This window comes from Phoca vitulina, unplaced genomic scaffold, assembly GCF_004348235.1.
Source record: "Phoca vitulina isolate PV1807 unplaced genomic scaffold, GSC_HSeal_1.0 scaffold45, whole genome shotgun sequence".
NCBI classification, from domain to species: Eukaryota; Metazoa; Chordata; class Mammalia; order Carnivora; family Phocidae; genus Phoca; species Phoca vitulina.
The window spans coordinates 283,113-299,823 of NW_022589748.1; the positions used below are offsets into that span (position 1 = coordinate 283,113).

The 16,711-nt window shown below is 57.9% G+C and overlaps 3 protein-coding genes across 8 annotated transcripts; 2 read left to right on the forward strand and 1 right to left on the reverse strand.

Annotated features, from left to right (window-relative positions):
• Positions 1 to 1,629: 1,629 nt before the first annotated feature.
• Positions 1,630 to 4,260, forward strand: COPS6 (COP9 signalosome subunit 6). The gene is made up of 10 exons (XM_032431118.1): positions 1,630 to 1,719; positions 1,941 to 2,066; positions 2,276 to 2,407; positions 2,735 to 2,823; positions 2,923 to 2,985; positions 3,279 to 3,326; positions 3,402 to 3,516; positions 3,609 to 3,701; positions 3,795 to 3,895; positions 4,004 to 4,260. Exons 1-10 carry the CDS (start codon positions 1,662 to 1,664, stop codon positions 4,142 to 4,144), a joined length of 966 nt encoding a protein of 321 aa, XP_032287009.1. The 5' UTR covers positions 1,630 to 1,661; the 3' UTR covers positions 4,145 to 4,260.
• A 92-nt stretch (positions 4,261 to 4,352) lies between these two features.
• MCM7 (minichromosome maintenance complex component 7) lies at positions 4,353 to 12,606 on the reverse strand. 3 transcript variants are annotated; one of them, XM_032431117.1, is made up of 16 exons: positions 12,488 to 12,536; positions 11,391 to 11,487; positions 11,217 to 11,296; positions 10,748 to 10,912; positions 10,461 to 10,585; positions 10,205 to 10,385; positions 9,761 to 9,898; positions 9,301 to 9,450; positions 9,000 to 9,114; positions 8,778 to 8,909; positions 8,473 to 8,556; positions 7,819 to 8,212; positions 7,245 to 7,328; positions 6,517 to 6,685; positions 5,686 to 5,795; positions 4,353 to 5,533 (listed from the first exon to the last, which is right to left on the reverse strand). In XM_032431117.1, the coding sequence occupies exons 4-16, from the start codon at positions 10,880 to 10,882 to the stop codon at positions 5,332 to 5,334; spliced, it is 2,019 nt and encodes a 672-aa protein (XP_032287008.1). In that variant the 5' UTR covers positions 10,883 to 10,912; positions 11,217 to 11,296; positions 11,391 to 11,487; positions 12,488 to 12,536; the 3' UTR covers positions 4,353 to 5,331. The 3 variants fall into 3 exon arrangements, with proteins under 3 accessions (XP_032287008.1, XP_032287007.1, XP_032287006.1); XM_032431116.1 differs by lacking the exon at positions 12,488 to 12,536 and adding an exon at positions 11,925 to 11,969; XM_032431115.1 differs by lacking the exon at positions 11,391 to 11,487 and having other exon boundaries at positions 12,488 to 12,606.
• A 218-nt stretch (positions 12,607 to 12,824) lies between these two features.
• On the forward strand, positions 12,825 to 16,676 carry AP4M1 (adaptor related protein complex 4 subunit mu 1). Of its 4 annotated transcripts, none has more exons than XM_032430937.1 (15): positions 12,825 to 13,010; positions 13,112 to 13,200; positions 13,522 to 13,628; positions 13,708 to 13,804; positions 13,931 to 14,041; positions 14,096 to 14,200; positions 14,414 to 14,476; positions 14,580 to 14,646; positions 14,752 to 14,805; positions 14,953 to 15,059; positions 15,161 to 15,255; positions 15,504 to 15,548; positions 15,789 to 15,839; positions 15,971 to 16,082; positions 16,296 to 16,676. In XM_032430937.1, exons 1-15 carry the CDS (start codon positions 12,953 to 12,955, stop codon positions 16,515 to 16,517), a joined length of 1,383 nt encoding a protein of 460 aa, XP_032286828.1. In that variant the 5' UTR covers positions 12,825 to 12,952; the 3' UTR covers positions 16,518 to 16,676. The 4 variants fall into 4 exon arrangements, with proteins under 4 accessions (XP_032286828.1, XP_032286830.1, XP_032286827.1 ...); XM_032430939.1 differs by having other exon boundaries at positions 14,120 to 14,200; XM_032430936.1 differs by lacking the exons at positions 12,825 to 13,010; positions 13,112 to 13,200 and adding an exon at positions 13,235 to 13,382 and having other exon boundaries at positions 13,522 to 13,804.
• The last annotated feature ends 35 nt before the right edge of the window (positions 16,677 to 16,711 follow it).

Genomic DNA, 16,711 nt, shown 5'->3' on the forward strand with positions numbered 1-16,711 from the left:
CAGACCTTAGTAAGACATCCTGGTCGCTAAATGTCGCTGTTCGCTGAAAGTGTTCATCTCCTCCTGGTCAGCCATCTCTTGGGTAATGATCAGGATGAAAGGAGGGTTTTCTAGACTTGTTTTGAAAATTCAAGATTCTGCCTTGACCATTCCCTGGTATAACAGTTCTCTCCCTCCCCCCTTCCCCCACCCCTTGGCTACCCCAGGCCATCCTGGTTGCAAACAAAAGGGAGCCTAGGGAATTCCAACTTAATTCTGGTTCAGCCACTAGGATTCTCTTCATGGACTGACATAATGCTAGATCATGAAGACAATGACCATTTGATTGAGGGCACTGCTCTCCAGCTCCCCCACAGTGGCCCACGTGTGCTGTGGCGGGCTGAACAATGGCCCCCAAAGACAGCCAGGTCCCAATCTTTGGAACCTGTGAATGTTACTGTACAGGGAAAAAGATTTTGCAGATCTGATTAAGTTAAGGATCTTCAGGTGGGGAGATTATCGTGGATTTATGATTAAGTTAAGTATCTTCAGGTGGGGAGATTATCGTGGATTTATGATTAAGGATCTTCAGGTGGGGAGATTATCGTGGATTTATGGCTAAGTTAAGGATCTTCACATGGGGAGATTATCCTGGGTTATCCCAGTGGGCACTACATGGAATGCCAGGTATCTTTATAAGAAGGAAGCAGGGAGGGGGTTTTATTACAGAAGGCGATGTGACAAAGGGAACAGAAGGACAAAGAAAGAGATTTCAAGTCCAGCTGCTAAAAGGCTGGACTTGAAGATGAGGAAGGTGATAAACCAGAACACATCTCCTGGTACCTGCTGGTTGTGGGCACTGGAGTGGCTCTGCGGGATCAAGACACAGGTGTCCACCTGCTTTCTGAGAGCTTACACTTTGGGTGTGGTGCAGACACATATTAAAAGAGCCAGCCAGACAAATTGTAGGGGCAGCAAGAGGGGATAAAGCAGCGTACAACAACTTGCTTGAGTGTAGGAGTGTGGAGAGGTCTGGAGAGGGCTAGGTTTGCCCGAAGCCAGTTTTGAAAGGCTGCTGGAGATGGAGGACAGAGGGAGGTTGGGAAGGGTTAGGGAGTGCTGGGAATGTTCCTAGTACTGTAGGTAATACGGTATTTGGAAGGCGGCAAGGAGGACACCAGGTGAACCACTTCAAATTAACCATCCATTTAAAAACTATTTGGGTGCGTGTGTGTCAGGTATCGTGGGATGTGGGAGCGAGCGGGGCATGCGAGGGGAACTGCCGTGAGAGCCGGTGTGGCTGAAGCATGAGGACCAAGGGGCAAAGCCGAGGACAGGGCCGGATCCTGCAGGGCCTCGCACGCCGGGGTTAGGGGCTTGGATTTTATTCTGAGGGCAAACACGTGATTTTTCATTCCTTCTGCAACAGCCTTAGGAACTAGGCCGTTTTATCCCAATTTTACTGACGAGGACGGTAAGGTTGGGAGGGGACAGGGTTAAGTAATTTGTTCCAGTTCACCCGCAGCTGCAGGCGACAGGCGAGACCCGGGTCTTCTGAAGCCCGCCGGCTCCGGGACCGCCCCGCCCCGCCCGCCGAGACCCCGCGCCCACTGAGCATGCGCCGCCGGCCTACGGAAGCCGGCAGGGAGGGGGCGGGGCCGAGGCTGGCGGGCGCGGGGAAAATGGCGGCGGCGGCGAACGGGACTGGAGGGAGCAGCGGGATGGAGGTGGATGCAGCAGGTAACGGGCCTCGCGGGGGCGGCTTCTGGTGACGCCCCTCGGGGAGCGACAAGGTCCCCCTGGGCTCCCGGGAGGAGTCAGCAGGCGGGACGGCAATACCGCTCCCTGGACTAACTTGCGGGAGGGATGTATGGCTCCGGCTCTGCCGTCTCCCGCTCGCAGCTCCGGGGCAGAACGTGCGGCCCCGACTCTCACTCGCCCTCCTTTTCCTCCACCCTCAGTGGTCCCCAGCGTGATGGCCTCCGGCGTGACGGGGAGCGTCTCCGTCGCTCTTCATCCCCTCGTCATTCTCAACATTTCAGACCATTGGATTCGCATGCGCTCCCAGGAGGGGCGGCCTATGCAGGGTGCGTCTTCGGCGTAATTCTCCCACCTCCTCTGCTTGGTCACCTCCCCCAATAGGGGTCTTCGCCCCTTCCGTTCCTGAGGCCGGCTCCCCCTCCCCCAGGTCACGGTGTCTCCAGCGTTTGGTTCACACTGACCTCGACCCTTGGGCCGTAATGATGAGGGACAAGATTCCTGACCCTCACGTTTTACATGTCGTTCTCTCCCCCAGTGATTGGGGCTCTGATCGGGAAACAGGAGGGCCGAAATATCGAGGTGATGAACTCCTTTGAGCTGCTCTCCCACACCGTGGAGGAGAAGATTATCATTGACAAGGAGTATTACTACACCAAGGAGGAGCAGTGTGAGAGGGGAAGAGACTTGGGGCGGGGAGAGGAGTGGGAGTCAGAAACAGGCAGAGTGGGGAAGATGGAGAGTGTTGGGAAGAAATAGGAGAACGGGACAAGGTGGGGGCATGAGGAGAGTAGTGGAAAGGATCTCAGAGAACACTTTAGGTATCCCCCCCCCAAAGACAGTAAAGAATGAGAGAAGATAGAAGGGATTAATTATTGTGACTTAAGCCAGGAGTTGAGTGGGGAGGGGAGAAGCTGATGAAAAATATACCAGGAGCTTCCAATTAAGGGAGGGTGGTTTAAAGAAATACCCTGTGCGTTGGCTCTTTCCTTTGCAGTCAAACAGGTGTTCAAGGAGCTGGAGTTTCTGGGTTGGTATACCACCGGGGGGCCGCCTGACCCCTCCGACATCCATGTCCACAAGCAGGTACACATGCTCACACGTGTGTGCTGGGGCAGAGCACGAGGGGGAGGGGGAGGGAGCAGGGTGGGCCTTGACAGTCGCGTCCACCATCCCCTTTTCCAGGTGTGCGAGATCATCGAGAGCCCGCTCTTTCTTAAATTGAACCCTATGACCAAGCACACAGATGTGAGTAATACCCCGGGCCTACTTTTTATCCTCCTCCCCTGCTGTCCTTTAGCCCATCTCTGGTGGGTGGAATCGTCACCGGAGATGAATTCTCCCACTCAGCAGCTGTGTGACTTTGGGTTAGTCATTGAACCTCTAAACTGCTTTTCGCCTCACGTGTGAGATGGGGATTATCCTTACTTCAGTGGGTCCTTGGGAAGATTAGATGGGAAAAATCTAGGGTGGAGAAGAGCCCAGCCCAGCTTTTGGCCTCTAGTAGTTCAGTAAGAGTGGTCTCTGTCGCTTCTTTCCAGCTTCCCGTCAGTGTTTTTGAGTCTGTCATCGATATAATCAATGGAGAGGTAATGCCCTGCCCTTCAGCCCTGCGATCCTGCCCCTGGCCTTTCCTGCTTCTGAGTCTGCCTTGTGCCCTGTAGGCCACGATGCTGTTTGCCGAACTGACCTACACTCTGGCCACGGAGGAAGCCGAACGCATTGGCGTCGACCACGTGGCCCGAATGACAGCCACGGGCAGCGGGGAGAACTCCACTGGTGAGGAAGGCTGGCAGGGTTTCCTTGGCCGCGGGGCTGGGCAGTGTGGCCGCGGGCGTTTTCCACCTTGGCCTGTCCCTGTGTCCCTGCAGTGGCCGAGCACCTGATCGCGCAGCACAGCGCCATTAAGATGCTGCACAGCCGGGTCAAGCTCATCTTGGAGTACGTCAAGGCCTCCGAAGCGGGTAGGAGTGTCTCCCTGGCATTCGTACCACTTTTGCTCTCCCTCCTGGGGAGGTGACGGCGTCCACATTAACGCAGTCCTTTCGTGCCTTTAGGAGAGGTCCCCTTCAACCACGAGATCCTGCGGGAGGCCTATGCTCTGTGTCACTGCCTCCCGGTGCTCAGCACAGACAAGTTCAAGACCGACTTCTACGACGTGAGTATAAAACCCAGGCTGGGGAGGTGGGGCTTCTGTACGTCATTTCCTTGATGGGGGACCTGGGACAGTCCACCGCTCCCCGGGCAACTGGTCTGTTCCTTCCAGCAATGCAATGACGTGGGGCTCATGGCCTACCTCGGCACCATCACCAAAACCTGCAACACCATGAACCAGTTCGTGAACAAGTTCAACGTCCTCTATGATCGACAAGGCATTGGCAGGCGGATGCGGGGGCTCTTCTTCTGAGGGTACTTGAAGGGACGACGCACAGGTCGGACAGTGGCCCCACAGGGGAGGGGTGTCACACTCGTTAGAGAAGCCTCCTGTCAATAATAAAAGGGGAGCAGCCCCTCAGCACCCCTTCCAGTGGCTCTGTCCTCTCTCTCGGGCACCACACAGCCTTCTCAACTTGGATCTGAAAAGGAGGCCCTTGGTTCCAGCCTTGCTCAGGCAGGACAGGCTGCAGTGACCAGGAGGAGCTCCCTGCCACTTGAGGCGACCCCATGTCCGGTCAGGTGGGTGCATCTGCGCTGAGCCAGAGGCTGCTCGCTTCCACCCAAGTGAGCTCTGTTCTCTGAGGTCTCCCTACAACAGCAGTGCGGAGACCAACCCTGTACACTTGACCGATGACCGATTATCCAAGCTAAGTGAGTTTGTTTCGGACACCCCGAAAGCTGATCCTATGGGCCCTGTTTATTGCCAAGACGAAGACGTTTCTCTTACTGCGAATGTTCGCTGAGTGCTTGCGACAGGGAGATCGACACCTGACCCGTGGGGCACCTCACCCCCAGCAGGCAGAGGCTCGAGTGGCCCTCCTGGGGGCCAGCTGTGAACGCGGGGACTGCTACGTGTGGATCCCGTGTGAGGTGTCCCATGTCCCTGTGCCACCCTTCCACTCCCCGTCCTTACTCCTACGTAAAGCTTTAGAGTGGGAGTTAGGGACGAGGGAAGGTCTGAGGCATTTCAAGAAGTAGAAAAGGAGAGGAGTTGGCTCGGAGGCACCGCAGGTCCTACTGGCCCGGTCTCTCCAGAGTTGGGGGGGGGGGGGGGGCACAGCAGGACCGAGGAGGGGACTGGAGTGGAGCTCAGTCTTCCACCTCATCTCCGCACAGTGGCACTTACTGGGGACGCAGCAAGGAGTAACAGTGCCTGGCAGGTAGAGTGGGTGCCTTACTTGGTAAATTTATGGAGTGGACAGGGTAAGACCAGCACGAAGGGAACAAGGTAAGAATTTAGAAAATTCCTAATACCCTGTTTGTAGATTGCTTTATTCTATTCAAACACTTTATTATCAAAAACAATAAAACAAATGCAGCTCAGGAGAAAGGAGGGGATCCTCCTTTCCCCTCAGAGGCATCACGAGCTCTTTCAAGGAAGGGGGATGGTCACGTGGAACGCAGAGCAGACCCCAGTGTCTCACAAGCTGGACGGAATCAGACAAAAGTGATCCGCGTCCGGGCGGTGTTAACCTGCCAGACATTTAGCTCCTCGTACTCATCTAGCGCCGCCTGGAACTGGGCGGGTGTGAAGCCCCGGGATATGCAGCGCTGCTCGGCCTCCGCAAACCGCACACTTCGGCCCTCGGAGACCAGCTCCCGGATGGTGGCAAATATCACGTCTGCCGGCCTCTGGGTCCTGAAGGGGACAGTGTGTGTGTGGGGGGGCGGTGAGGTCAGAGGACCCTGGGCCCGTGACAGGATCCCGAGGCCCACACCACACACGTGTGGATGCAGGAGCCATGAGGCTAAGTAGTCGGGGCCGGGAAGTTGGGCCTCGCGTCGGCTCACCTCGCCGTCTGCCCCTTGTCGCCCAGCAGAGAGTCCTTGGACATCTCCATGAGCCTGATGGCTTCGTTCACATCTTCCTTCTCCACCGCGTCCACCATCCGCAGCCGCGCCTGCGGGGAAGGGAGGGAGAGATGGGCACGGGAGGAGGGGGGGAACACGTCAGCCCGCCCCCCCAGCTCCAGCTTTCGGGAGCGCGGCCTAGAAGACGCGCGGAGAGCCCCCCGCCCGCCCAGCAGCCGCAGAGCGGGGCCGGCACTGTCAGACCGAGACAAGTGCAATGCGCGGGCAGCGTCCAGCAATTGCCCAAGTCTCCGCCTCGCAACGCTGGCCAGTCCCGGGGTTCCGCTGTCCTGTGAGGGAGACCGGACCCTTCGGAGCTCCCCTGGGCTCCCCAGCACGACAGACAGAGCAGGGGGAGCTCGGCCACGAAGGCGGCTGGCAGAGAGGTCGCGTCCCTGGGGCTCGGGAAGTGCTAGCTCAGCAGTAGGTCAGGTAATCACACTACCTGCACGAACAGCACTTTGGAGCCCCCGGGACTAAGGTCCAAGGTGTGCGGACAGAAGTGCAGGTTTCTAGCAAGGATCCAGGACCCAGGGAGCGGAGGTGCCCCCCCCCCCCCCCCCCCGCGAGGCTGGAGAAGCGACAGCGGGCCTCTCCCTCCGGGGACGCCGTGCGTGCCCTACCGGAGCAGCAAGTACCCACAGTGCGGTAGCACGCAGGACCGCTATCTGCACTGTCAGCACTTTAGCACCGGCAGGGCCTGAGCGGGAGGGAGGCGGCGGCGCGCGGCGCGGGGCGGGCTGCCCGGGGAGCGGCGGGGCGGGCGCTCACCAGAGCCGTGGACAGCCGCAGGATGGCCAGCAGGGTCCGGGCGGAAGTGTAGGTGGCGTCCTTGCTGGCCCAGGCCTCCCGCCTCATCTCCACGTACGCGGCCGTGATGTAGTCGGCCAGGGACTCCGGCACCGTGGGCTGCTTCTCCCGGCACATGGCGATGTAACGTCTGCGGGAGAGGAGGTTCGTGGGACAGCGAAGGCTGAAAGTTTGCTATTTAAGAAAACATGGGGAGGATGGGGAGAGGGCACTTTCAAGTAGGAAAAACAAATTCGCTTGAGCATCACTGGTGGAGTTCTCCAGATGATTTCTAAGTTTTCAGAAAAAGGATTTTATAGCAGTAAAATCTATCTGTCCTAAAAGATGGTCAAGTCCCCTCCCCCTGAAACTAGGACAGCAGTGTGTGTGTGGGGGGGTGATATACGTTGTTTAGTGCAAGAGAACAAGGACAAGGGGAGAAGACCTGAGGGCTCCCTGGGACCCCCCGGAGCAAACGAGATCAAGGACACGGAGCAGCATCCCGCTACTCCTGGAATCGGGTCCTGCCTCCACCTTGAGATGGGCAGCTGGGCAGAAAGGTTCTGATGCTGGGTTCTTCTTGTGAAGCCACGGGGGGCGGGGGGGGCGGTAGTGAAAAACTCCCTGTTCCAGGAGACGCACACACAGCCCAAGTGGCTGCCACACGGGAGTGACGGGTCGGGCACACTGGCCGCGCCCAGCTCTCCTACCTCATCAGCTTCATGTCCAAAGGCTCGAACTGGGCTGGCGGCTGCCGGCTATGCTGGTGCACGTAGGTGATGTGCTGGGCCAACCTGGAAGAGGGGAGGCAAGTAGACACCTCCTCCTGGGGCTCTGCACCCCACGCCCCAGCTCACCATCTCTTCACAGTGTGGCAGGGAGGCTCTCCCAGGAAATCCTCCCCAGGATTTTTTTTTTAAGATTTTATTTATTTATTTGACAGAGTTAGTGAGAGCAGGAACACAAGCACGGGGCGTGGGAGAGGGAGAAGCAGGCTCCCCACCAAGCAGGGAGCCCGATTCGGGGCTCAATCCCAGGACCCTGGGATCATGACCTGAGCCGAAGGCAGACGCTTAACGACTGAACCACTCAGGCGCCCCCGTCCCCAGGATTTTAGTCCTGACCCCCCATTTCCCTAAAGAACCGTGCGCACTAGCTCCCACAGTAAGAGGGGAAGGCTCTGGAGTTTCCACAAGCAGGGAACTGGAGAAGTTTCCAACCCCTTCTCCCTCCCTACAGATCAGCTGCGGGGGTGTGTGTCCCGGATCACTGAGCTCCACTCACCGTAGGTCATTGTCGCGGTCAGGCCGGTCCTGGATCAGCCAGAGGAGGTCAAAGCGGGAGAGCAGCGCGGCAGGAAGCTGTATGTTCTGCTCCAGGCTGCGGCGAGGGTTGTAGCGCCCATAGGCGGGGTTGGCGGCAGCCAGGATGGAACAGCGGGCGTTGAGCGTGGTGAGAATGCCAGCCTTGGCAATGGAGATGGTCTGCTGCTCCATGACCTCGTGGATGGCCGTGCGGTCGGCCTCGGCCATCTTGTCAAACTCGTCGATGCAGCACACACCCTGGTCCGCCAGCACGAGGGCCCCGCCCTCCAAGGTCAGCTCTCCGCTCACCGAGTCTCTCAGCACAGCCGCCGTGAGCCCCACTCCCGAAGAGCCCCGGCCCGTGGTGTACTGGCCTAAACGGCAGGATCAGGAACAGGAAAAAAGCAGACACACTGAGGAAGAGGAAAAGAACAAGGGAAGAAGCAAGAATAGGGTGGAGGTGAGGCCCGAACTGGAACCGCTCTACCGCCCCACCAGGTCCAGGCCTTCCTGAGGCAGCTGAAAATCAAGTGTTGGCACCAGAACCACCGCCCCTCCCCACCCCCTAAGGAGCAGATGAGCACGGGGCCCCATTGTCTGGTACATTCACCCCTCCCAGGGTTCAGTTACTCACTGCGGGGTGCCAGGCGATCAATGTAAGACAGGAGCTGAGACTTGGCCACACCGGGATCCCCCATCAGGCAGATGTTGATGTTGCCTGGAAGAAGAGTTAAACCCCCAAGTGACCCTTCTTTCCGTGCAAGTTGTCCAACGACAAATACTCGAGATCCTCCCCGATATCCAGCATTACTTCTCATCCCCTCCCTGTGCCCACAAAGCCCAGATGCTCTTTTACTCTGTGACAAAGCAGTCACAGGACACTGGTCCTTGACATCCTTGCTCCCTCCCAACCGCCCCCTCATCTCCCCGCCCCCTTACCCCTGATCTTCATGCCCCGAGGAGACTGGTCCACCCCTCCCACCAGCAGGAGCAGCAGAGCCTTTTTCACGTCTTCGTGCCCGTAGATCTCTGGGGCGATGGAGGCCGCCAGCTTCTCATAGAAATCGTCCTCTGTGGGAAAGTTCAGAGTACTTGGGGGTGGAATGGGGGGAGGGGTGCCAGGAAGAAATTCCCATTCCGAGGCTCCCCCAGGCCCCTCACCTGCAATCTGCCTCAGCTCCTCCCTGCTTAGCTCTCCAGCCGCAGACTCCTCGTCCTCACTCTTGCTCATCTTCACGACCCGATGGGCTTCCAGGTAGGTTTCAGAGAGGAGACCCTTGGGCAGGAAAACGCCAGGGTATGGATGAAGGCCCTTTCACTTACCCATTCACCTGACTCCCTCAGTTCCTAACAAAACTCTCTGTGCTACTTTACCACTGCCATTACCAGTTCCCTCTGTGGAGCTAGCAAAAGTGAAGGACAAACGGAAATCTTTCCTCTCCCTTTCAAACCCCTTTCTTACCTGTACCACCTGTCGGAACCCAGTGCGCAAGATCGGCAAGAAGATGCCGGTGACACTGACGTGGTCCCCAGGCTGGGCGATCCTCGTGTTCTCACCTTCTATCAGCACGGTGATGCTACGAGGGATGTTTCCCACAGGCACTTGGTCAGTCTACAGGGGAGAAGGCCCGCGGGCAGGAAGGAAAGAACATGAACGAAGCCTACAAGAACCTCATCTTCCAGGCCCAGGCATCCCACCCCCTACTTCTCAGCTCAGAGGAGCCAACAGGAGAAGGGAGTCCGAGACCGTCTTTGCCCCTTCCTAACTCAACTAGAAGCTCAAGTTAAACCTCCCTCCTGCTCTAGGTGACCTCTCTGCCTCAGCTTCTTTTGTCCTTTCTTTCTTCTACTCCGTGAGTGACTGCAGAACCTGAGCGGACACCTGAACTCCACCCTCCCTGGGCCACATACCCCAAACTCACATGTTCCTGCATCTTCATCTCCTGGAATTTGATGAATTTGGAACCACGTGTCTGCAAATACAGCCGCCCTCCTGAGCGGTTGGTCTGGCACTCTTGGCTCGGGCACATGATCAGAGGCATGAAAGTAGGGGACTGGATCTGGGATGCGAGAAAGGAAAGCAGAAGGAAACGAAGGCAGTCACCTGAGTCAACACTTCCTCCTCACAGCATACACCACAAACTACAAAGAATGTCTTGACCCGTCCCGAGTTGATGATGATAGGAACCAAGAACACAAAATGGATGGAAAAACCACCATAGACCAAAAAAAAGAATGACAAGCGAACAGAGAGTTACATTTCACAATGAACATAATAAATGACAAGTAAATATCAGCTGACACAACAAATTCAAGGGGAAACCACCAACAATTAAGTGTGTTCCTATTCCTTGTTCCATACATACCGGCTGGTAGGTCTCTGCCCCACACTGGTCACAAGTGTAAGTGGCCACCACCATTCTGGGTTTAACTTCACAGACACGAGTGACAATTCCACGCACGGTGACCAATTTCCCCACAGAGTCAGCCCGTACTTCCCGGATCACACGAGGCTTGTTACTGCTTGGCCCTTGAAAGTACAGCTCACTAGGGGGAGAAAATAGTCATCATTAAGGTCCTGGAGAACAAATTCCCACACCCGTCCCCACTGAGACCACTCACAATCTGCGCATGAGCTCAGGAGGGTACTGGTTCTGCGGGCTTCGGGCTGCCCCAGGGTCACGGCTCCGCTGCTCCATCATCAGCCGGTGCTCGATGTAAACATCCAAAACATCTTTGTTTACCACCTAAAGAAAAATAGAAAAAACGAGTGGCAGGAAGGTAAGACCATAAAGGGCACCAGGCAGATATTCCTGCCCTCTTTGTGCCAGCTCAGAAAAATCACCAGTATCCGAGAAGCTTCCCGAAAGCAACTGTTCCTTGCCCTGTGTTTTTCTGCAACCACTCACCTCCCTCTCCTTGTACTGAGGCAGCAGCTCCTGTACGGCGTCAGCAAAGAGCCTTGCATAGCGCCTGGCGTTCTCACAAATCGAGTCCACCAACTCAGGGTCATCCTCAGCTACATCGTCTAGGTCTACGTACATTGCCACTTGCTCCCGATGAGCCAGTCGAACCTGCCGTAAGGAAGCGACAGCAACAGAGCCCTGTTTACCAGGCTCGGCAGTGTCCGTCACCCACAGGGCAGAAAGCAGCGTGAGACAAAGCAATACTCGTTTCTCAGCCCCCAAAAGACAGCCTCCTAACTCCTCAAGACCACTCTTGATCGTTATGCATGTACAATTACATCCACTTATTAAATAGATATTAAATAGAACACTGAAGGGATCACCTACAATGTACGCTTACTGAAATAAACCCGGCCACCTCTTATAACTCCTTAAGTAAGCACCCATTCCCTCCACTTTATCTTAGACTCACCAACTGGTTCCCATACTTGAATTGCTTCTTGCCAAATTCATCATCCTGGTAAAACTCTTGTAGGAATTTCTTAACCTTTTCTGGAAGGAAAATGTAAAATCACGAGAATCAGTCTTTCAGGCACTTTGCTGCAAACCCCCTTGATACGAATCTAAAAAACTCGCTTTCACTTACAAAATGTATGAAGTAATCAGTTTACATGAACATCTAAGTAAGCCTTCGTAATTGTCCCCAAGTAGGGCAGAACTCCTTCTAACAAGTCTGTTCTTACCTACGGAAGGAGAAGGGGCCCCGGGCGGTTAAGAGCATTACCCAACAACCCGCCCCCCCTCCAGGGAATTCCAATCTTTGTCTTAGTTAAAAATCTCAATACCCTTTCCCAAAGGCCTCCGACACCCCGCCACACACTCCGAACTCAAGGTTCTCAGCTTTTCTTCCACGCGTAAGATTCCCCCTTTTCTTTCGGTCTCCTCAATCTCTCCACTAGGCCCGTCCTCCACCCCACCCCCTCTCCCGCCACTGCTTCCGCTCTTAGTAAACAAAGAAGCACATGGGCCCAGATGCAGCCGCCTCACAGCCCGGGATTCCTCCGCCCAGGGCGGGAGCCCGTCCGGCGATTGGCCGGCACGTCAAGGGCCACTCCGTCCCACTCCACCACCTCCTCTCTCGGGCTCCCGCGAAGCCCCCCAATTCCAGGCACGCCCCCACCCTGAGCAGCTCTCCCCAAGGCCGCCGCGCGGAAGGACACTGTTTACACACGACACTCCCTCCCGCGACGTCGCGCAACTTCCGCCCGCCTTCACTTCCGCTTGGAGGTTGGCCTAAAATGGCCAATCCCGGCGCGCAGCGGCCCGGGCCCGCCCGCCCCCGGGACCCCGGCGCGTCTCCAGAGGACGTGGGCGCTCCGAATGCTTAAGAGCGCGGAGGAAAGCGGACCCGGGATGCCGGTCCCTGGGGACGGAAGACCCTTCGGGTCTCCTGAGGTCTTGGTCTCTCCTGGGCGCGCCCCCCCCCTCTGGCGCCCCCCCCCCGGCTGTCCCCCCCCCCCCCCCGCGAGCCCCCACTCCTTCCCCAAACCAGATGACCGGCTCTTCGACCTCGGTGGCCCGCGCGCCTCCCAGGGCACCATCTGTCTCGGCCCCGCTACCTCCCGACCCTGCCTCTGGCCTCGCGCGCCGAGCCCGGCCCCCCAGGACGCCGGCTCACACCAACAGGTGTTGGCCGGGAGGCTTCCCGCGCAGGACGCTCCTCTCAAGTTTGCATATCCTCACCTTTTTCGAGCACGTAGTCCTTAACTGCCATCGCCCGTGAGGCAGCAGTTGGCGGGTTCAAGGCTCTCACTCCTGGGATAGCAGAAAGCGTCCGCGCGGCGGGCTACTGCCGACCAACCGAAATTGGCGCGAAGCGTTGCGCCCCACGTGACCGGCGCCGCTGCGTGTGGGCCTATCAGAGAGGAGGCCCTTCGCCCCTCCCACTCGCCCGCCCGTCCCAGCCTCGGCCAATCACCGGGCGCGACTGGGCTGAGTGACGGGGCAGCGGCGCGGGCACGGGGAGGGAAAGGCGGGGCGGGGCGGGGCGCGGCGGGGCGGGCGCTGGGTTTCCCGCGGTCCGAGCTGGCACGGGCGGAGGAGAAATTGTTCTTAAAGGGACAGCATACGCGCGTCCTTTTGTTCCCGGGCCGCAGGGCGGGGCAGGCCCAACTTTCGTTGTCTCCTTGCCTACTCTCCAGAACCGCCATGATCTCCCAGTTCTTCATTCTGTCCTCCAAAGGGGACCCGCTCATCTACAAGGATTGTATCCTTGACCTGCAGGGCGGGAGGGGGGGGCTGGGTGGGAGCAGTGCTCCAGAGCCAGCCTGTGTCGCCGACTTCTTAGCTGTCCTTCCACCCGCTCAGTCCGCGGGGACAGTGGCGGTCGGGATGTGGCCGAGCTCTTCTACCGGAAGCTGACGGGACTACCCGGAGATGAGTCCCCGGTTGTCATGGTAACCAGTGGCGGGGCGTGGGGTAGGCTCCCGGCGGGCCGGGGGTAGGGGGCGCCTCCTTTCTCCCGGGGCTATTTCCCTGAGAGCTTCCGCTTGGGGATGGGGGTACATTCTGCCAAATATTCGGAGCGACCGTTTCTCGAGCGCCAACACTATACCGGGCGCAGCTCTGCCACTCCGGGGTAGGTACGGGGGGGCTACCTCCGCTGACACATTAGGCAGCTGGGCCCCCGGGGGGGGGGTTCTGGCTCGCCCCAAGGCCCGCCGCTAGGAAGTCTCGCGGGCCCTTAATCACAGCTCTCTTCCCCGCCTCTGCCTCAGCACCACGATGACCGTCATTTCATTCACATCAGACACAGCGGTCTCTATTTGGTGGCCACGACTTCAGAAAACATTTCTCCCTTCAGCCTCCTCGAGCTGCTCTCCCGGTGAGGAGGGCAGGGCTGGGCACCTGGGCGCGGGGATGCGACCGCAGGAGGATATGCACACTCCATCCTGTTTTCTCAGGTTGGCCACTCTCCTGGGCGATTACTGTGGCTCCCTGAGTGAGGGGACCATCTCCCGCAACGTGGCTCTTGTCTACGAACTCCTGGATGAAGTGCTGGTGAGGCCAGGGATCTCCCCCACCGCGCCCAGGCCCTGCAGATGTGTGCTGTGAAGGGGAGGCTGAGTCCGTTCATTCTCACCCCTTTCCTCCGCTGACCATTCAAAGGCTGTTCCCTGCCTGCAGGACTACGGCTATGTACAGACCACGTCCATGGAGATGCTGAGGAACTTCATCCAGACGGAGGCTGTGGTCAGCAAGCCCTTCAGCCTCTTTGACCTCAGCAGTGTTGGCTTGGTTAGTCAAGGGAAGGAGGAGGAGGGGGGCTGGTACGTACTGTCAAACCTGAAGACTGTGGCTTTGGGTGCTTTCCAGTTTGGGGCCGAGACGCAGCAGAGCAAAGTGGCCCCCAGCAGTGCAGCCAGCCGCCCCATCCTGACCAGCCGCTCTGACCAGGTGAGGGCGGGCGTGATGGAGTCAGGCCCTCTCATTTTTTTCTGGGACACCAGAGATGGAGATCCTGGCGTAGCTAGATGTGGATAATCCCTTCCCTTACCCCTGTGTCCCCACCCCAGGGTCCTAGCCTCCACTGCCCTGTCCTTTCTGCCTGTCCACTTTAGAACACAGGCCGTTCAGCCTCCAAGCGCCCAAATCCCCTCTCTTCCTCAGAGCCAAAAGAATGAAGTATTTTTGGATGTAGTCGAGAGACTGTCTGTGCTGATAGCATCTAATGTAAGTTGGGCCCCCAACCCTGGAGCTGAGGACAGATGGCATTTGGGAAATGTATGGGGGGGGGAGTGTCACCTCTGAGCATTGAGCTCTCCGCCATTCTTAGGGCTCGCTGCTGAAGGTAGACGTGCAGGGAGAGATCCGCCTCAAGAGCTTTCTTCCCAGTGGCTCTGGTGAGAAGTCTGCAGGCTTGGCCCAGGCTGGGGTGTGGGACGGGCTCCTCGGTGCTGTGTATGGTGGTATCTGGCAGCCTTTTCTGATGTTCTTTTCTGTGACAGAGATGCGCATCGGCTTGACAGAAGAATTTTGTGTGGGGAAGTCAGAACTAAGAGGTGAGAAGAAAGTAGGTCTCTCTCTCCTATGTAGAGGTCACCGCCAGAAGTTGTGTGGAACACGGAGACAGGTTCTCCCCCAGCTCTCCCCTGCTGCTCTCCTCTCCCACAACGTGGGTTCCAAGAGGAGACTTTCTCTCCTTCCAGGTTACGGACCGGGGATCCGGGTGGATGAGGTCTCATTTCACAGCTCCGTGCTTCTGGAAGAGTTTGAGTCTCATCGAATTCTGCGCCTGCAGCCCCCTCAGGGCGAGGTCAGGATTGGGCTGGCCTAGCATGTTCTATCCACCATGGGGAAGGGAGGCAGTTCAGGGGTGAGGAGACCAAACTGACCTCCATTCCTGTCTGGTCCCAGCTGACTGTGATGCGGTACCAACTCTCAGACGACCTCCCCTCCCCGCTCCCCTTCCGGCTCTTTCCTTCTGTGCAGTGGGACCGAGGCTCGGGCAGGTGAGACCATTTCCCTGCTTTGGAACTTCTCTGAAGTCTAAGCCAATACAAAGATGTCCCCAAAACTCATTATGGAGAAGTGGCGGTAAGAGGATACAAGTCAGAAAAAGACACCCTCCCCCCAACGTGGACTCAGCCCTTAGTGGATTCACTGCTTGGGGCATGACCCACCCAGCAGCCCTGCACAGAGGCCCCGGGTGGGGATGGTGAGCTGCCAGCGAGTAACACTACCGTGCCCTTCCACCCAGGCTCCAGGTTTACCTGAAGTTACGATGCGACCTGCCCCCAAAGAGGTATGAGCGAGGGTTAGCCAAGCCTAGTTCTGTTACATGGGGTAGGACAGAGGGCCCACATACCTACTGCTCCCGCCTTCAGATGCATCCACTGGCTTTGGAATCCTGTTCAGTTAGAGGCAGGAGGGCTGGGAAGGGGATGGGGTAACACTCGTGCTGAACCCTAGTTGTGATGTTAACGAAGAGTGGGAACTGGTCGCTGCCTTCTAGGGGCTGACTCTGTTCCTTTTTTCTTTGCAGCCAAGCTCTCAATGTCAGGCTGCACCTTCCCCTGCCACGAGGGGTGGTCAGGTTAGTGGGTGACGCACGGGGGCTCGGGCGGTTGCACCAGCTTCCCTGGACAACAGGGTGGCCCCGGGAAGCGTGGAACTGGCCTGCCCCAGGAAGGCAGGGACTGAGCGCAGCGCCTCTCCGAATTCCAGCCTGTCACAGGAGCTGAGCGGCCCCGAGCAGAAGGCAGAGCTGGGGGAGGGAGCCCTTCGCTGGGACCTGCCTCGGGTTCAGGGCGGCTCCCAGCTGTCAGGCCTTTTCCAGGTACAAGCTGCTGACTCTCTGAGACCCTCTCCTCCACCTGCACGTCAGCCCCAACCTGTCCCTCCTCTTGCGGTGGGCCTCCCTGCCCTCCATCCTCTCTGGGCCTCAGTACCCCTTCCCGGCCTCTGTCCCTTACAGATGGATGTTCCGGGCCTCCCTGCCCTCCATCCTCTCTGGGCCTCAGTACCCCTTCCCGGCCTCTGTCCCTTACAGATGGATGTTCCGGGCCTCCCTGGGCCTCCTGGTCAAGCACCCTCCACCTCGGCCCCTCTGGGTCTGGGTCCCGCCAGCCTCTCATTTGAACTTCCCCGGCACACGTGCTCCGGCCTCCAGGTTCGCTTCCTCAGGCTGGCATTCAGACCCTGCGGCAATGCCAACCCCCACAAGTGGGTGCGACACCTAAGCCATAGTGATGCCTATGTCATCCGGATCTGAGGCTCCCCAAACGAGGACACGGGCAGCAAAGGTGGTTGTCTGCGGAGCTGGAGAGGAGGATCCTGTCTTTTCCACCCTTCTGGCCCGAGGCTATGGATCAGACTGAAGAGTCCAGAGTCCCGAGAGGCCAGGAGACAAGTCCTGGTCGACAAGCTCGACCTTCCCGTGGCACCTGACACAGAAAGGGCTGAGGT